Source organism: Cryptotermes secundus, unplaced genomic scaffold (genome assembly GCF_002891405.2).
Source record: "Cryptotermes secundus unplaced genomic scaffold, Csec_1.0 scaffold126, whole genome shotgun sequence".
NCBI classification, from domain to species: Eukaryota; Metazoa; Arthropoda; class Insecta; order Blattodea; family Kalotermitidae; genus Cryptotermes; species Cryptotermes secundus.
In genome coordinates this window covers 127,307-143,403 of record NW_019718617.1, presented here as the reverse complement: position 1 = coordinate 143,403, position 16,097 = coordinate 127,307, and the positions used below count along the sequence as shown (strand labels likewise).

The following is a 16,097-nucleotide window of genomic DNA, read 5'->3' as shown; positions in this document are numbered from 1 at the left end:
TACAGGCTCGAATAAGTGGGAAAAACGAATGTGATTGCGTGTAATTATACAGTTGTACAGCTTATACAGCCTAATGGCTTATTTTGCATGCTGATTTACGATATATAGCCTCATAACAGACTGCCTGTCCAACAATGTTTTCTACAGTATCTCATCTGTTGTCCTTGTGGTGGGATTTGTGTTTCTGTTTCCTAGTAAATAGATGACTATGTGATATTCCAGTGGTTCAGACACTCCAGAGTTTAAGGATTCTAGACATCCTGTCACAATATTAAATACAACAGACAGAATAAACATTTTCAATGCAATTGAGGTGCAGTGAATTGACCATTATTACATATCCTTAGAGAATCATGTATTGAATTGTTATTGCTGATAGTATTGTTATATTTGGTGGCACAGGTTGAACTATTCAAGCACCTTCATGGATTGAGTTTACGATGGCATTTAAGCCGCAAGACAGGAGAAGTGCTACGTGTGATGGACCGTGGCACAGACAGTATTAACAATCTTCTAAACTACATTCTCTTCTCCATTGTACCTACTATAGTTGACATTTTGGTAGCAGTGGGGTACTTCATATCTGCATTTAATGGATGGTTTGGACTCATCGTGTTTGTCACTATGAGTCTATATATAGGTAAGAAAAGAATTTTCATGTTACTTCACATGTGTAAGTCCTATACGAATGACATTAAATTTAAATGTAATATATTTGATTTGGTTTATCCTGGTTTGTCCCACTAGAAATATTATAAAAGGTTATCAGCTCCGTCCAGTGTGATTGATGAGCGAGTATAGCAACACAGCATGGCCTGAACAACAGGATGACACTAAAGAGTCCTATTTGTCAAACAACAGAACCATGAGACGGTATACACTCAACTTCCTTTAAAGAGAGGCAGTATAAAGGACACAAACCAAATTGGTTCATAATTTTAACAAAGTCTTTTAAACCACACTTATAAATAAACTAATTATAATCAGTTATAAATATTTTAATGTATTAATGCACATTGCTGTAGATGTTAAAGGATCACATTTCATATTCATGGCATTGTGATGATACTGTATGTATGTATTGATATTGACCAAACGCATGGTAATAGTAGTTTCCGCATGTATTGATATATCCTTCTGAAGATGGTCTCTCAGACCGAAACATGTCAAGGATGAAAGATTAAAAAGGAGGGAAAGAAAAACATTTATCAATCTCACCGGACATGGTTATTAACTGTTTATAATTAACCTTAATATTTTAAATGTATATATATTAAATTCCCATTGAAGTGTTTTAGGAAGCAATTGATTTTAACACTAAAATTGGGAAAGCCTTGTGTGCTTAATCCCTGTAGTTATATGTAGTTTCTTTGACTTTCCTGGATTCTTTCTCACCAACTGGTGAATGAGTCCGTGTCCGAGGTGATCTCTGCAAGATGATGATGATGATAATATTTGGCACAGGGGACCTGCAGCTTAATGTAAGTTCCAGATGACAGTGGCAGTCTAGTATTGCTCCCATTCAACATTCAGCAACATTTTACATTTGTCAGAGAAGAAGGAAAGAATGCTGAAAATTCTACACCTGATTTGGCCTTTGTTAGACTTGAGACCTTTAACCCAGAAGTTCAATAAGACCACCAGGCCCTCAGCGTAAGAGAAACTTTACACTGGGATTTTGTATGCAGATTGTGTGCATTAATTATAAATTTAATGTTTGGATTCTGTTTGTGAAATGTAATTATAAATGTCATGACAAAATTAAGTCAGTGATACTTTCCTGTTGTAGCGGCTACAATCTTGGTGACTGAGTGGCGAACAAAGTTCCAGCGTCGTATGAACCTAGCAGACAATGCCCAAAGAGCACGTTCTGTAGACTCACTGCTTAACTTTGAAACTGTCAAATACTATGGTGCTGAAGACTATGAGGTGGACAGCTATCGTGAAGCCATCCTTAGCTTTCAGGTGACATTTTTGCATAACAATGATCACTTCTATGTTGGAAAACCTGTCTTGCCTGTATATATAATTTTGGAATTTTATGTTTATACTTTTGCATACATCCTTCATTCATTCATTATTGGAAGGGGTGGGTTTCCCCATGCACCACGACCAGTTGTTGATCTATTGTACGTCCCCCTTTGATATTCTACCAGTCGCCATACCCTACCGGTACTGGTGCTTGCTATCAGCCCCACTCAGCCAGCGAGTTTGGCCCCTCTACTGGCAAATGGTACCTGATACTTCCACCATCTACCAGAGGCATTGGAAACTACTTGGGTGGGAAACTTTTTACCTAATTTTGCTCAGTGGTCTCCTAGAGACATGAGGATCTTTTACATGCCGTAAATCTACGACATGGGACCCACGGCTTAAAGTCCCTCTCGGAGGACTTGTTCCCTGAATTTTTCCGCCCTTAAAAATTCCACGACCTCTGCCAGGTTTGAACCCGCATACCTCGAGTCATGAGGTGGGAACGTTACCCCTAGACTATGGAGGCCACTTGCATACATCCTTGGTGTTGATTGTTGCAAAGTTCATTAACCTTTTGCTCCTCCTACTATAGCACAACGCAGTGAAATTAAAAAAGAGCGCTGCCTCTTCTCACATGGTAGACTGTACCGAAGCATCATATAAAATACCCAGAAACACTGGTTTAATAACACAATACATAGAGTTTAAATGCAATGGGCAAACAGTTAACAATATAAATGTAACACATTTTTGAGGAAAAAAGATTTCTCATAACCAACCAACCAAACAACTAATTAACTAATTAACTAAGTGGATCAGAGTTATTCTCAGCTAATCCAGAAATCTGCAGCATTCTATGGAAATCAAAAGCTTGTCATCAAGTTCACACGAACCTGCAGCAGGTCCATTCCTAGCCAGACTTTTCCAGTTCACCCCCTTCCATTCATTTCAATGTTACCCTCAAATCTCTGTCTAGATCTCTTTCCTTCATGTTTTCCTACCAGAACCCTGTATGCACTCCTCCTCATAGGGCTTCTGTGATTTTTGTTATGGTATTTAGATTTTCCACTAGTAAATTAATTTCAGCAGCATAGACCAAAAGGTGGCATGTTGTATTCATTATCACCCTTTCCTGTGTCCTTCTGGATCGCGTATTCCAAAGCAAGTTTGAAAAGTTATGGTGATAAAGAATATCTGTGTTTCAGACCATTTTGAATAGGAATGAGATCTGTCTTGTGGTATTGTGAGGACTCATCACGTGAACGTTACAAGGAAGAAGAATATAAATTTGAAATCCTGCAACTCTGAAATGATGTGAACTGAACAGCTGTTTGTATTCATTTTCTTTTCAAATGATATCCTGGTCATTGCCTAAAGTCTGGCCGTAGGACTTTTAATCACTCCATAGATAGAAATTCAGTTAGGCTCTTGAGTAAAATGACTTTTAAAATGAATGAAATGTATGTGCTAATACATATGTGTTATAAAAAAAAGGCTTGGAAGATACACGTGAAAATTCACTGAGGTCCTTAAGTAAAGAGACCTTTAAAATTATCCAGACTAAATCAAAATCAGATTGGCTTGACAAAATTTAATGTAGGTCAGCTGTGCTGTGTTTTATTGAAATCAGTCAGCATGGGCTGTCTTACATTCAGATGGCTGGACATATGTGTGGACATGATGAAGCCAGTATATGGTTTCCAATGTTTTTCTAAACAAATCTAAGAAGTGAATAATTTATCAGTGCTTGTTTCAAAATTGCATTCCCAGATGCTATATGTGACTAGATTGATATAGATTCTGTAACAAAATATCTACTATGGGTTGCTAGGTAAAACTCGTAAGTAGAAATTTTTCATACGCTATATTCATTTTGCACCAAACCCTTCAGTTGTTAGTTTTACATTAGTGATATGCTGACTTCTCAGTCCTATTGCAGATTCTCCCATTATGTTTATGTCAAATATTGTCCCTGTTACAGACAGAAGAATGGAAGTCAATTGTGACACAGAACATTTTGAACACCGTGCAGAATGTGATAGTATGTGGAGGGCTTCTCACAGGGTCATTGCTATGTGTTCATATGGTTGTGACACACCAGGGTCTCACAGTTGGAGACTATGTCCTTTTTGCATCATACATTATTCAGTTGTATGTTCCACTTAACTGGTTTGGCACATTTTACAGGTAAGAGGTATTGATGTTGAACTGAAAGTTGAGTAAGAAATAAGCAGCAAGACAAATCTACTAAGTTCCGTGCTTATATATCAGTGGCAAAGGGTAAAATTACGTGTTTATAACCATCGTGAGTATAAGGTAAGGTAAAAAGGTAAAGAAAACTTCAGGGAATTCTCAAGCAGTTAGTATACAAGTATACAAAGATGNGCTTTCTTCATAGTCACCGCCGTGAAAGCCTCAAATCTTACAAAGATGAACTTGTTGATCATTATCGGATAATCCCATCCCTGAAATTGTTAAAGAAAATCCAAGAGAAGAAAGTCATAGGGCAAGTTTTCAGGTGGTCTCACTCATTACAAATCCTGATCCCATAACCAATCATCATGATCATCTCATTTCATGCTATATAACTTCTGCAATTGAAACAGCATAGTTATGTAACCTAATAATCAGTCATTTACTTGAAAACTTGTTGGTCTATGGTCTCTTGGTATATTTATAATTTCAGAGCAATCCAGAAGAATTTTGTTGATATGGAAAACATGTTTGACTTGATGCGTGAACAGCAGGAAGTAATAGATGCACCAGGAGCTGGCCCTCTGATGGTGAAACGAGGCGTTGTTGAGTTCCATAATGTCAGCTTTGGATACATTCCAGAGAGAATTGTTCTGAAGAATATCAGCTTCACTGTGCCAGCAGGCAAGACCGTGGCACTGGTGAGTCTGCCTTACTTATCAGCACGTACATTACATGCCGGGTAGCATAAGTTAATATAACTGTTCCATAATGGGCTTCATTCATTGCATCATCATTTGAATTAATGTTTACTGTAGGAAACGGGGCATCACATATGCAAATTAAAAACAATATTTTGCTGCAGTTAAGAGCATATTGAATTTTGAAAATACAAGTACATGCTACAATCTGCTTCAGAATATTTTGTCATCCCGTCTCCTTTTATACAACCTGAAGATTAATGTATAAAAGGTGTAATCTTACCTGTTATTTCATTTGCTCCCTTTGATATTTCCATTTTTATGTTTGTGAAGTTTGGGCCTTTGTTCTTTTCTTTCGGAAAAAAATAAAATTAGACATTAAGGAAGCCTGAGAATAAGTTTCTGAGTAGAATATTTGAACCTGAGGGTGTGAAGTATGGCAGAATGGAGAACATTATGTGGTGAAGTTGCACACTTCAAGGCAATAATGTTAAATGAAAAAGGATAAAATGGGCATGACCTGATCCTGCACTGTAAAACCAGAAATAGATACAACATTTTAGTTTGAAATATAGGAGACCATTTGGGTGAATAAGAGAAACAGGAGCTGAAGGTGTGAATTGGATTGGACTGGTTCAGAGTAAGGTCCACTGGTGGGTTTCCATGATCACAGCGATGAACCTTCAGTTTCTGTTATAACATATAATTTCCCAGTTAGCTGGTTGTTAATCAACTTCTCATGGAATCGCTTCTATCATGAAAATAGATTTAGAAGCGAGAAATAACTGAAACTGTGATCACATGTCCTGAAAGTTTCAGAATTAAATCAGTGTTGCAAAACACACAACAGAAGACATAATTTGAAAATTTTATACTTATTATTACATTTAATAAATTTAGTAAGTGATTTATTACTGCTTGTAACTGAAGCAATTCAACACATCAGTGGTGTAAAAGGCAGTGTAAGTAATTGGTTCTGTGGTAACAAAATCCAAAATTTCAATACAACCAGTACCAAAATCTGCCATTGGACTCATTTCTGAGCCCGCGTACTCAAGTTCATATCTTTAGGACCTATTTCCCTAAGATCTACTACAAATATCATCTTTCAATTTGCTTCTTGAAAGATTTTTGTCATAAAAATGTTGGGGGTTGCATATATGGTAACAAAAGCCTGTAGAGTGTGATTCTCAGCCTTTTGCAACTTGCATTCAACTAGTCATTTTGTCAGAAATTCTTAGTCCCATCATAGTAAAAGGTTCTCTGTGTAGTATTTTTTCACAAGTATATACATTTTAATATATTTGGAAACTCTTGTTTTCAACTTACATCCCACCCAGCCATCCAGCAAGTCCCACCAGTGGAACACGTCAGTTAATAAGCACTGCTGTAGGTTATGTTTATTAAAGTATTTATGTTCTGTTTTAGGTGGGTCCATCAGGAAGTGGTAAAAGCACAGTCATTCGGCTTCTCTTTCGGTTTTATGATGTAGACTCAGGCTCTATTGTTATTGATGGCCAGAATATCAAGACAGTGCAACAAGCATCATTACGACGAGCAATTGGTGTAGTACCACAGGATACTGTACTTTTCAATAACTCTATCAAGTGAGTTTATAGTACCATGACTTTTTTTAATTTATCAGATTGTAAAGTTACTTCCTAACTCTTAGTGCAAATTTTTCACAGTTACTCAGCTGGTCAAGAAATTGTCTGCTGTCCTTTAACCCAAATGTTTACAAATTTTTGGATGATAAACCATAAATGAGACCTATGCATAGATTGAATGAAAAAATTGGCAGTACAATAAAGCTTGTCTGGAAAGCGGCCTCCGTAGTCTAGAGGTAATGTTCCCACCTCATGACTCGTAGTACGCGGGTTCAAATACCCGGCGGAGGTCGTTGAATTTTTAAGGGTGGAAAAATTCAGGGAACAAGTCCTCTGGGAGGGACTTTAAGCCGTGGGTCCCGTGTCGTAGCTTTACGGCACGTAAAAGAACCTCATATCTCCAAAGGACGTCACTGAGCCAAAATTACCGACGTTTCCCGCCCAACAGCAGTCTCTAATACCTCTGGTAGATGGGGGAAGCATTATAGATACCTCTCAGCTAGTAGAGCCGGTCTCGCTGGCTGGGCGGGACTGATGGTAAGCACCAGTACCGGTAGGATATAGAGACTGGTAGAATATTATAGAGGGAAGCACAATAGATCAAACTGGTCGTGGTGCATGGGGAAACCCACCCTCTCTAAAAATAACTAACTAAGCTTGTCTAGAATAGAACCTGGATTAAACAGATACATGTTTTTATTGGAAGAATTCTCTGGTTCCTGAAATGTAGAGTGAAACTGTTTAATGTGGAAACAGAGAAACTGACATGTAATGTAATTTGGCATGCCTGAATATTTATTTCCTTCTTTTTAATTTGATTCTGTATTGTGTTTCATGCAGTGTATCTTAGAAGGAACATTTTTATAACAAATGAGAGAGACTGAGTATGATTTTCAACAAAATATGTACAGAGTATTTCAGTGATTGGTGAAAAAGTGAAAATGAAAGGAAGGAAAGACAGAGGAGAATAAGGAAAGAGAAGAAGAATAGGGAAAGAAATAAAGATTAAGCTGACTTAAAATAAGGTTTCTGTGATAGGCTTTTGTGATGCTGGTGAAGAACTTTGTATCAGTAGGGAATTCCTTGATCAGCTAAGTATCATCTGGTCTCATTGGTATAATAAATTGGGCAGCTCATGTATCATTTGTTCTTATTTCGAACGTGTGGCTAATATGAGCGTTATGTTTCAGGTACAACATCCAATATGGCAGGATCTCTGCACCTGACGGTGACATTGTAACTGCTGCAAAACATGCTGACATTCATGACAGAATTTTAACCTTCGTTGATGCTTACGAAACCAAAGTATGTATATGTGCTTCTGATTACCTGGTCTAATAGAAGAGAGGGAATGGATGAGCAGTAAAGAACACAGAAAATTCAAAATGGTCTTGAAGAGTATGGTCTTCTGATTGCTTAGCTGCCACCTGCTGCTTCTGGTTTCATGTTTGGCGTACTGTTCACTCCTGAAGATAGAGGTGATGTGTTCATCTGAAATGCCAGGCGTTCTCTGAAGTAGAGGGCTTTATAACCCAGAAGACCATACTGCTCATAGGCACTACTGTGAGAAAACCTAAATCCAACAAAATGACCTTATTTTGAAGTGCTGATGTCAATTTTAAGATCGTAATTTTTAGATACATACTGTGTGTTACTCATGTATTTCAAAATAATTTTTACTAATTCTATCAATTGCTGGTCACGGTAGCCGAGCAGTCTAAGGCATGCACTGTCTTCGCTTGCTTGGAAACCGGGATCATGGGTTCGAATCCCACTCAGGGCATGGATGTTTAGTTTGTGTGTGTGCGTTTTTCTGTGTTCGTTTACAGGTAGAGGCCTTGTGACGAGCTGATCACCCGCCCAAGGAGTCATACCGTATGTGTAAGATCTAGAAAAACCGAAGTGAACGGAGAAGTTCATGGAGGTAGGCCTAGGCCCACTGGGGCTGTAGTGCCAATGAAAAAATAAAAATCCTATCAGTTATGGTCTCTTTTCATATTAGCAATTAAGAAGGAATCTATTTTTGGGGTGCATACTTGGCTTCGTGGTGACAATGATGGGATGGACTGAGGATCTGCTAGGTAGTGTAGGCTGGAGACTACAGTGTAGGGCAGCAAGTTTGCAGGCATGCACACAAAATATTTCTGGTCTCAAGCCCAGAACTTTTTGGAATATTTCTTTGAAGCTGATGAATGAAGCATTTTTTTTTCTGCATGGATAAGTTACTAACCCATCAATTGCCCATCTAACTTCGAAGACCAAAAGCATTGATTTTTGTATACTCATTCCCTAGAGGTTCAACTGCCACTGAAATTAAACTTTCTTCATTTAGGTAATGAAATTGAGAAATACAGAGAAAACTGTAATGAACATTTGAAGGAAATGGGTCCTGTTAGAACCTGAACAAACCTGGCAGTTCTGTCCTTTTGAAAATACAAATATTTAAAGACATGGAATTTCCCTAGATGATTATACCTATTTAAAATGTTTAGAATTATTCTGATATTTATATTACCTGAAGTTTGAGAATTGTACTTAAAATTTTTGTCTGTTCCTGCAAGAGAATGACAGAGGTTGAGGGTGTATGAGAAAGAGTGTTTTGGGGAATATTTGGACATAAGAAAGAAGGTGTAGTATAATAATGGAGAGAATTACATAGTGAGAAGCTTTATAATCTGCACTATTAACCTAATATTATTAATACATAGAGTGATAATTAAGTTCCTGAACTTTGGCCATAAAATATGACAAAAAAAGATAAAAAATATTTATTGACACAGTCACTCAATATAGTCCCTGCTCACTTCTGCACAATGTTTACATTGCTCATGCAATGAATTGAATGCCCAAGAAAATGCTTCTTCCTGTATCACCTTCAGTTCTGTCATCACAGTCTGTTGGATTGCTGAAACAGCCTTGAATCTTGTCCCTTTGATCACATTTTTTAATTTAGGAAATAAAATAGAAAGTCAGCCAGTGCTAAATCAGGGGAGTAGGGTGGATGGGATAACATGGGGAGACCTTGTTTTGCCAGAAACCTCAGAGACAACGCCTGAAGAATGTGCCACTGCATTTTCATGCAGAAGATACCAGGGCCTACTTTCCCAAAACTCAGGCCTAATGTGATGAACTCAGTGATCAGTCTTTTAATCACCTCTTTATAAAATTTACTGTTGACAGTCTACTTTTCCAGCACAAGTTCATGATAAATGATACCTTAAGCATAAAAAAATATAATCAACTTTGGCCTTTCTGTTAATTGTCTTGTAATGACTCTCACCCTTCTTTGAACCTTTTGTGCCATTCAAACACACTTGTTCTTGATAAACATTTTTCACTGTATGCACTTTTCAACATTTCAAACATTTCAGTAAAAATATGAAATTAAAATACATTAACCAAAAAGTTGAAACTTGCACATCATATAAATAAACGTTCACTCGAACTAGTTCCATTACTGTATTACAGTATTACTGTAATAGTGTCAGTTCAGGAACTTAACTGCCACACGGTGTATGGCCAATGTAGAAGAATGAAATGGGTATGACACATAAAATACAAAATGTTAAGCAAAAAGTGCCAAGGGAAGAGACCGCTTGGGAGACTTAAGTGTATGTACGAGGATAATAGAATGAACCTGAGAGAAGTAGGATGTGAGAATATGAACTGGATTCAACTGATTTAGGCTAGGGCCCAGATGTCAGCTCTTGTAAACACAGTAAGAAACTTTCAAGTTCCCTAAAAAAAAAGTATTTATGTATCAGCTGAGGAACGATCAACTTTTCAACAAAGATTGTGTACCATGCTATTAATGTCTTAGAATTCTTATTGTTAATAGGTGGGAGAGCGAGGATTGAAATTGAGTGGGGGAGAGAAACAGCGTGTGGCTATTGCTCGCACACTGCTAAAGTCTCCTGCTATTGTATTGCTGGATGAGGCTACAAGTGCGTTGGACACACAGACAGAGAGGAATATTCAAGCAGCTCTGAACAGAGTTTGCACCAACAGGACCACCATTGTGGTTGCACATCGACTGTCTACTGTGATCCATGCTGATGAGATACTTGTACTTGTGGAGGGTGAGATTGTGGAGCGAGGCAGGTGAGGAATCTGTTCCATAATCATGTAGGGAATCAGCATACAGTTTTGTTGTTGTTGTTGTTGTTGTTGTTGTTGTGATTGTTGTTGAGATGAAAGGTGAAGAGATACAATTTGTCTTGTGCCACAACCATGACATTAGTGGAATGGAGGTAAAGCTCCATTCATTCTTAACCTGATGCACTGTATGATCAGCTTCACACTGTAGCTACTTGACTTCCAGGGCAAAGGCCTGTTTGTACCTATTGTGTAGAAGACTGTTCTCGCTTTGAGGCAAACAATTTCTGCTCCTTCCAGGCACTGAATCCCATTTACCCAGTCTGTAGGTAGTCACTTTTCTGACTGAATTATTCCATCTGATTATGTTGGTTAAACTGATGCTTCAGAATGAACTTCTTTTGCAGTTTTGTCTGCCCCAGTTATGTCATTTTTTATTATGGTGTGTGTGACATTGTATCAGATTCTTGCAGTGTGTGAATGGTAAATGTTAGAGTTCGGAAAATAGTAATTTCCACATGTGCCAGGTTTTGTGGATCACAGAGCTACCTGAAGTTGGGCTACATCATATTGTGTAGTGTAACAGCATAGCAGTGATTGAGATTCATTCAATGAAAGGTCATTAACTTGACGTCTTCTTCCGTCTATAATGTAACAGTATCAGTATAGATTTGGATGACACTAATCGACATTTAATTCACTAAAATGTTCATTAAAATGTTTAAAATATACATACACTCCATGTTTATGCCGCTTCATTGGTCCTGTGTTTCATGTGAAACACAGGACCAAGGGAGCGGCAGGCCCAATTGGGCACAGAATGGCTGCAATAAGATACGAAGAACAAACGTCACATAAAACCAAAATTAATAATAACAGCAACACTGTGCTTTAAGAGTACTATTGACAAAGTGCACAGTGCAATGGATTCTTTAATAATGTGTTGCCTGAAGATGGCCCAATGTACCAAAACATTATAGACGGAAGAAGGCTACGAGTGATACTTCAATGCAACAGGATGCTGAAATATAATATTATGGAAGGTAATACATCAGAATGCTCCCCACTCATTTGAAAGGTGATGTTCTGTGATCAATTGAGCTGTGCATCTTGAGAGAAAGAACATTTCTGTTATCAAGTAATGCTTATCACCAAACTCATACATTCTTTTGAATTTGTCACCATTAGTGGGAATGTCTGTTCCTTAGCTCAGGGAACTAGTCATTGGCTTCCCATCATGGCAGCCTGGGTTTGTTGCCAGGCCAAATTATGTTGCAGTGGACAAAGTAACATTGCGGTGGTATTTTTCTAAGTACTTTGGCTTCCCTTGCCAGTAATCATTTCAGCAACTGCTCCACATTCAATATCATATCATATGACACTTTATAATCACAATACTGACTGTTGTTAAATAACCAGCTTTAGTAATTACTGGGAGAGACAGAGATAGCATATCTATTCAGTAGCATGCACAGTGCAGTAATGAGTTTATGATGGTTTTTCTGTAGGAGTACAAAACAGAAGATACATTTTTACACTGCAGTATCTAGGTTTCTGACCTTACAGTGTGCTATCTGTAATGTTGTTGGTTTGCAACAGGAGATATGTACATGCTTATAATAATACAAGGATTATTTCAAAAGTAAGGCACAAGGTCCATTTGCCAGCAGTAAGATTCTGAAATTTTTCTGATATTGACATCAAGCAAGAGTGGAACATGTAAGTGGCGCCACTGGTGTATTTGTTTGCCCTTCTGTTTTAGCTGGCCATGTAATTGTGTTCCATATTGGGTGATGAAACTGTCTCATATCAGATGGCGCATAATGCACTGTACTTGCATGTCAGAATTGAAACTTTATGTATCAGGATCCCATCTTAAGTCCACATTGAATTGCAATAAGTCTGTGAAGTACTATTAGTCGTCATGCTTTTGCGCACAATGCTGATGCACCACAGGCAGTACAGGAAGCAGCAGACTCAACAGTAATGACTCGTTTGCGGTTATCATTAATAGGTGTCTTGAAGAAGGTTAATGCATGACTTGAGGAAATAGCTCATGGGACACACACTTCAGTAGCTTCTGTTTCCATCCGAAAATTGACACCACAAAACCTGACATGGTTGTGGCCAGCATTCTCACCTTGCATGAGGGTGCAAGGCTGCACTGTTGTAGGCCTTATGGGAAAGTATGGGTGAGAAGAATGGGAAGTGTGGTTTTCCACCTTCCTGCGTTCCTGACGTGAGTGCACTGAACTCTGATTTGTTTCCAATTTGAAGGAAGCATTATATGGAACATGTTTCAGAAGCACTGAGATGTGACCAAAGCTATTGGATATATCAGTACTGAGGGCCTGCTGTCAGGTATACAAGTCATAAGGCAGAATGGTTATTATGCTGAGTGACTAACTTTACTTCATTAAAGAAATTATTATTTATGGAATAAAAGTGAAGTGTGCATTACTTTTTAAGTGACCACAGTAGTGAGCATACAACCATCCGATTACAACGGTTACCAACGTAATACATTTTTCAATAACGTAAAATGTTTCAACCCCTATAGAGTCATCATCAAGGGTATATGTTGTGAATTCTCTAGTATAGTTATTAAAGGTCTGGTCTCATCTCATAGAGGTCTTATGTGATAAATGAAACAGTAGAAGACCAAGAAGAAGGTGGGAGCAGATGTAACAATACTAAAGGCCAGAACAGAAAATTCTCCTCATCCATGAAGTGATGGCGGTGGCAGTGGCAGCAGCCGGTTTTAAAGGTTTTATATTGTTACTCTTATGGTCTTTATTTTAGAAGATTTAAACATATTTACAATTAATACAAAGTGTCTGCAGTAATATGCTTTATTTGATGATATCCTGATAGTATTGGTTTAATTTTTTTTAAACATTTAAACTAGAATCCATTTATTTTATGCTTCAAATTTTCAGACTTGTGACTCAAAACTCGAATTTTAGACTAATGGCATGTTGTCATACTTTGGTGTCCCAAAGTGTCCCACTCTTAACTGCCCGTGGTAAAATATTAGCTCATTTTTAATATTTTGTATAGTTTCTGATGTCCTTTTAGCGCTTCTATAATAAACACAGCAGAGTGGTAATGTACTGGAGCTTAAAATATTGAAATGTAGGTCTGAGCCTTGAGTTCTAGGAATATAAGCCTGTGTGTTCTTGGATTTATGACCCATTAGATTATATTAGATTTACTTTTAGGTCGTGTTTATAAGACTCCCAAGTGGTTCTCTTAGGATTCCTATAAGTAGCTTAATCTACTGTAATGTTGCCTATTTTAAAGCATATATATCTGTGATCCAATAGGGACGGCTCATCAGATACATGCCAATTGCTTACTAGGTTTTCTATTTTATCTGTCCCTAGTGTCAAGTCAATAACCTCCTTCCTATTGCAGACCAGAAAGGTTGGTTCGTTACCATGAGTTAGAATATTCAGTTCAAACTCACCAGAAATTCTGTAAGGCTTCATCCCCTTGGGTTAGTGCCGATGCTCCCCACAAGATGTGCGCATTGGCATCACACCCAATGATGAGTTGCTTCTTCCTGCTAAAGCACTAGTCTATGATGTCCCTCATTTCCTTAGTTGGTGGAGGTTCATCTGAGTCATATGGAAGGTAGACTGAAGCAACAATGAGCTCCTTGCTGCCTCCTTGATACGGGTATATTATTCTTACTGCTGTTGTATCCCTATAACAGAGCTCTAACAAAGGCAAGGCATTAACATGTTTCCTGATATAAACACAGGATCTTGCATTATTACTGGGTACAGCAGAGTAAACTGTTCCCCCTGTGTTAATTAAGCCCTTTATTTGACCCTTGTATATCCAAGTTTCCTGAATAAGTGCTATATCTGCCTTACCCTCAGCTAGTTGCTGGTACAGAGTTGCCGAGGCAAATTTGCTGTGGTGTAGGTTAATCTGAAGAAATTTCATTTTGTTTGTATGTGTTGTGCGTGTGTGTGTTGTATGAGTTTATATGTATTATGTGTATGTATGTATTAAAGATGTTTTTGTTTCGTGATTTCTTCAATTGGGGAGGGGTCAATTTCAATCTTATGTCCCTCCCTGCCCTTGGATTGGGTTCCGGGCGAAGAGGTCCCCTGATCCGTTTTACTTTGGTCATGCAGGGGGCTGAGTATCTCATCCCCTTCCTCCTCAGAGTCCAAGTTGGAAGACACAGTATCTGTCACGGGTTCTGCCTGGCGCTGAACTTCAGGATCATCCAGTACCTTAACAGTCCCCTGTGAGAGTCCTGTGAATATTTTGTAACCGATCCTCTGTATAATAGTATGGGAGTCCGGTCTATGAATAAAATGAGCCTTTGGCCTTTCGACTCAGATTGCTAGGACATCTAAAAATAAAGGATATTACTGTGTATAATTTTGTCAGTTTTAAATATTTTTAAATATCAGAAAATAATGACCAGAAGAATAATAATGTAAAACCTTTAATAACTATGCTACGGAAATAGTAAGATGTACCACTGATGATGACCCTATAGGGGTTGAAATATGTTGGGTTGTTAAAAGAATATGTTGGTAACTAATGTAATCCAATGGTATGCAATAAATTAATATCTTTGCTAAAGAGATACAGAATATTGCAAAGATTGTATTTAGAAAATATGTGCTACTCCAAATTGGAGTACAATTTTCAGTTCTTGTTATATTATTAGTGTAATTACTTATTTGAGACCTTTAAAATGTAACATTATGGTTATTTTGCAGACATGAAGATTTAATTGCACTGGGCAATGTGTATGCAGCTATGTGGGAGCAGCAGCTGAAAGCAGGTGACATGTCAGAAATACAAGAAACTGACGACACGAACAGCAAGGAGAGAAGAGATAGTAATGCATGAGTTAGACATTTGAATATCAGTTTTAACACATTAATACCACCTGGGCATTGGTCAGGCTGGTCTTGCAGCCTACCATCCTGCCTGATTTTATCAATAGTTTTAAACATTCATATCTCCAGAAGCTGTCATCCAACATGTGACAAGTATTATTCTTTTATAAAGAGGGAAAAGGTTGAAATACTGATAACTAAACGCTGTATCATACTGGAAATTTGTGGCCATGTGCATTGAACAGAGATAAATTTATGTTAGAAGTTACTATTCATGGTCTAAATTCCTTCTTTTCTTTTAGTTTATTACAGTTGTCCCCTACTCTGTGCCATAATGATATCCATCTCTCTGGTTAGAGGCTGATGACTTCTTCTTTTTAGGGGTTAAGAGGGTCTTGACAGTGTATTGATGGTGGATCAATTATCAGTGTTCCAGACTGGATTGAGGGAATTTCTCATGGATCTCAGGGATAAGTACCGTGTGTTATGATACCTGAGGCAAGAAATCCACATTGTACAGAGAGAATCAGTAAATGATGGTGGATGGATATTGTAGCAGTGTTTTTGGCTACCCAGTTGTGATAGGGCCAAGGATAATATGGGATCACCATATCACCTTGAAAATGATGGTTTGATGAGACTCCAAAATGTAGGAT

At 37.9% G+C, this 16,097-nt stretch overlaps 1 protein-coding gene across 3 annotated transcripts in view; it reads left to right on the top strand.

Annotated features, from left to right (window-relative positions):
* LOC111861460 (ATP-binding cassette sub-family B member 6, mitochondrial) overlaps positions 1–15,714 on the top strand; it is an 81,896-nt gene extending 66,182 nt beyond the window's left edge. For all 3 annotated transcript variants that reach the window (XM_023846087.2, XM_023846072.2, XM_023846080.2), the window contains 8 exons: positions 403–640; positions 1,790–1,965; positions 3,956–4,161; positions 4,661–4,868; positions 6,297–6,475; positions 7,666–7,780; positions 10,314–10,576; positions 15,319–15,714. In XM_023846087.2, coding sequence (XP_023701855.1) covers positions 403–640; positions 1,790–1,965; positions 3,956–4,161; positions 4,661–4,868; positions 6,297–6,475; positions 7,666–7,780; positions 10,314–10,576; positions 15,319–15,451 — 1,518 coding nt within the window. In that variant the 3' untranslated portion in view covers positions 15,452–15,714. The remainder of the gene's footprint in view (positions 1–402; positions 641–1,789; positions 1,966–3,955; positions 4,162–4,660; positions 4,869–6,296; positions 6,476–7,665; positions 7,781–10,313; positions 10,577–15,318) is intronic.
* The last annotated feature ends 383 nt before the right edge of the window (positions 15,715–16,097 follow it).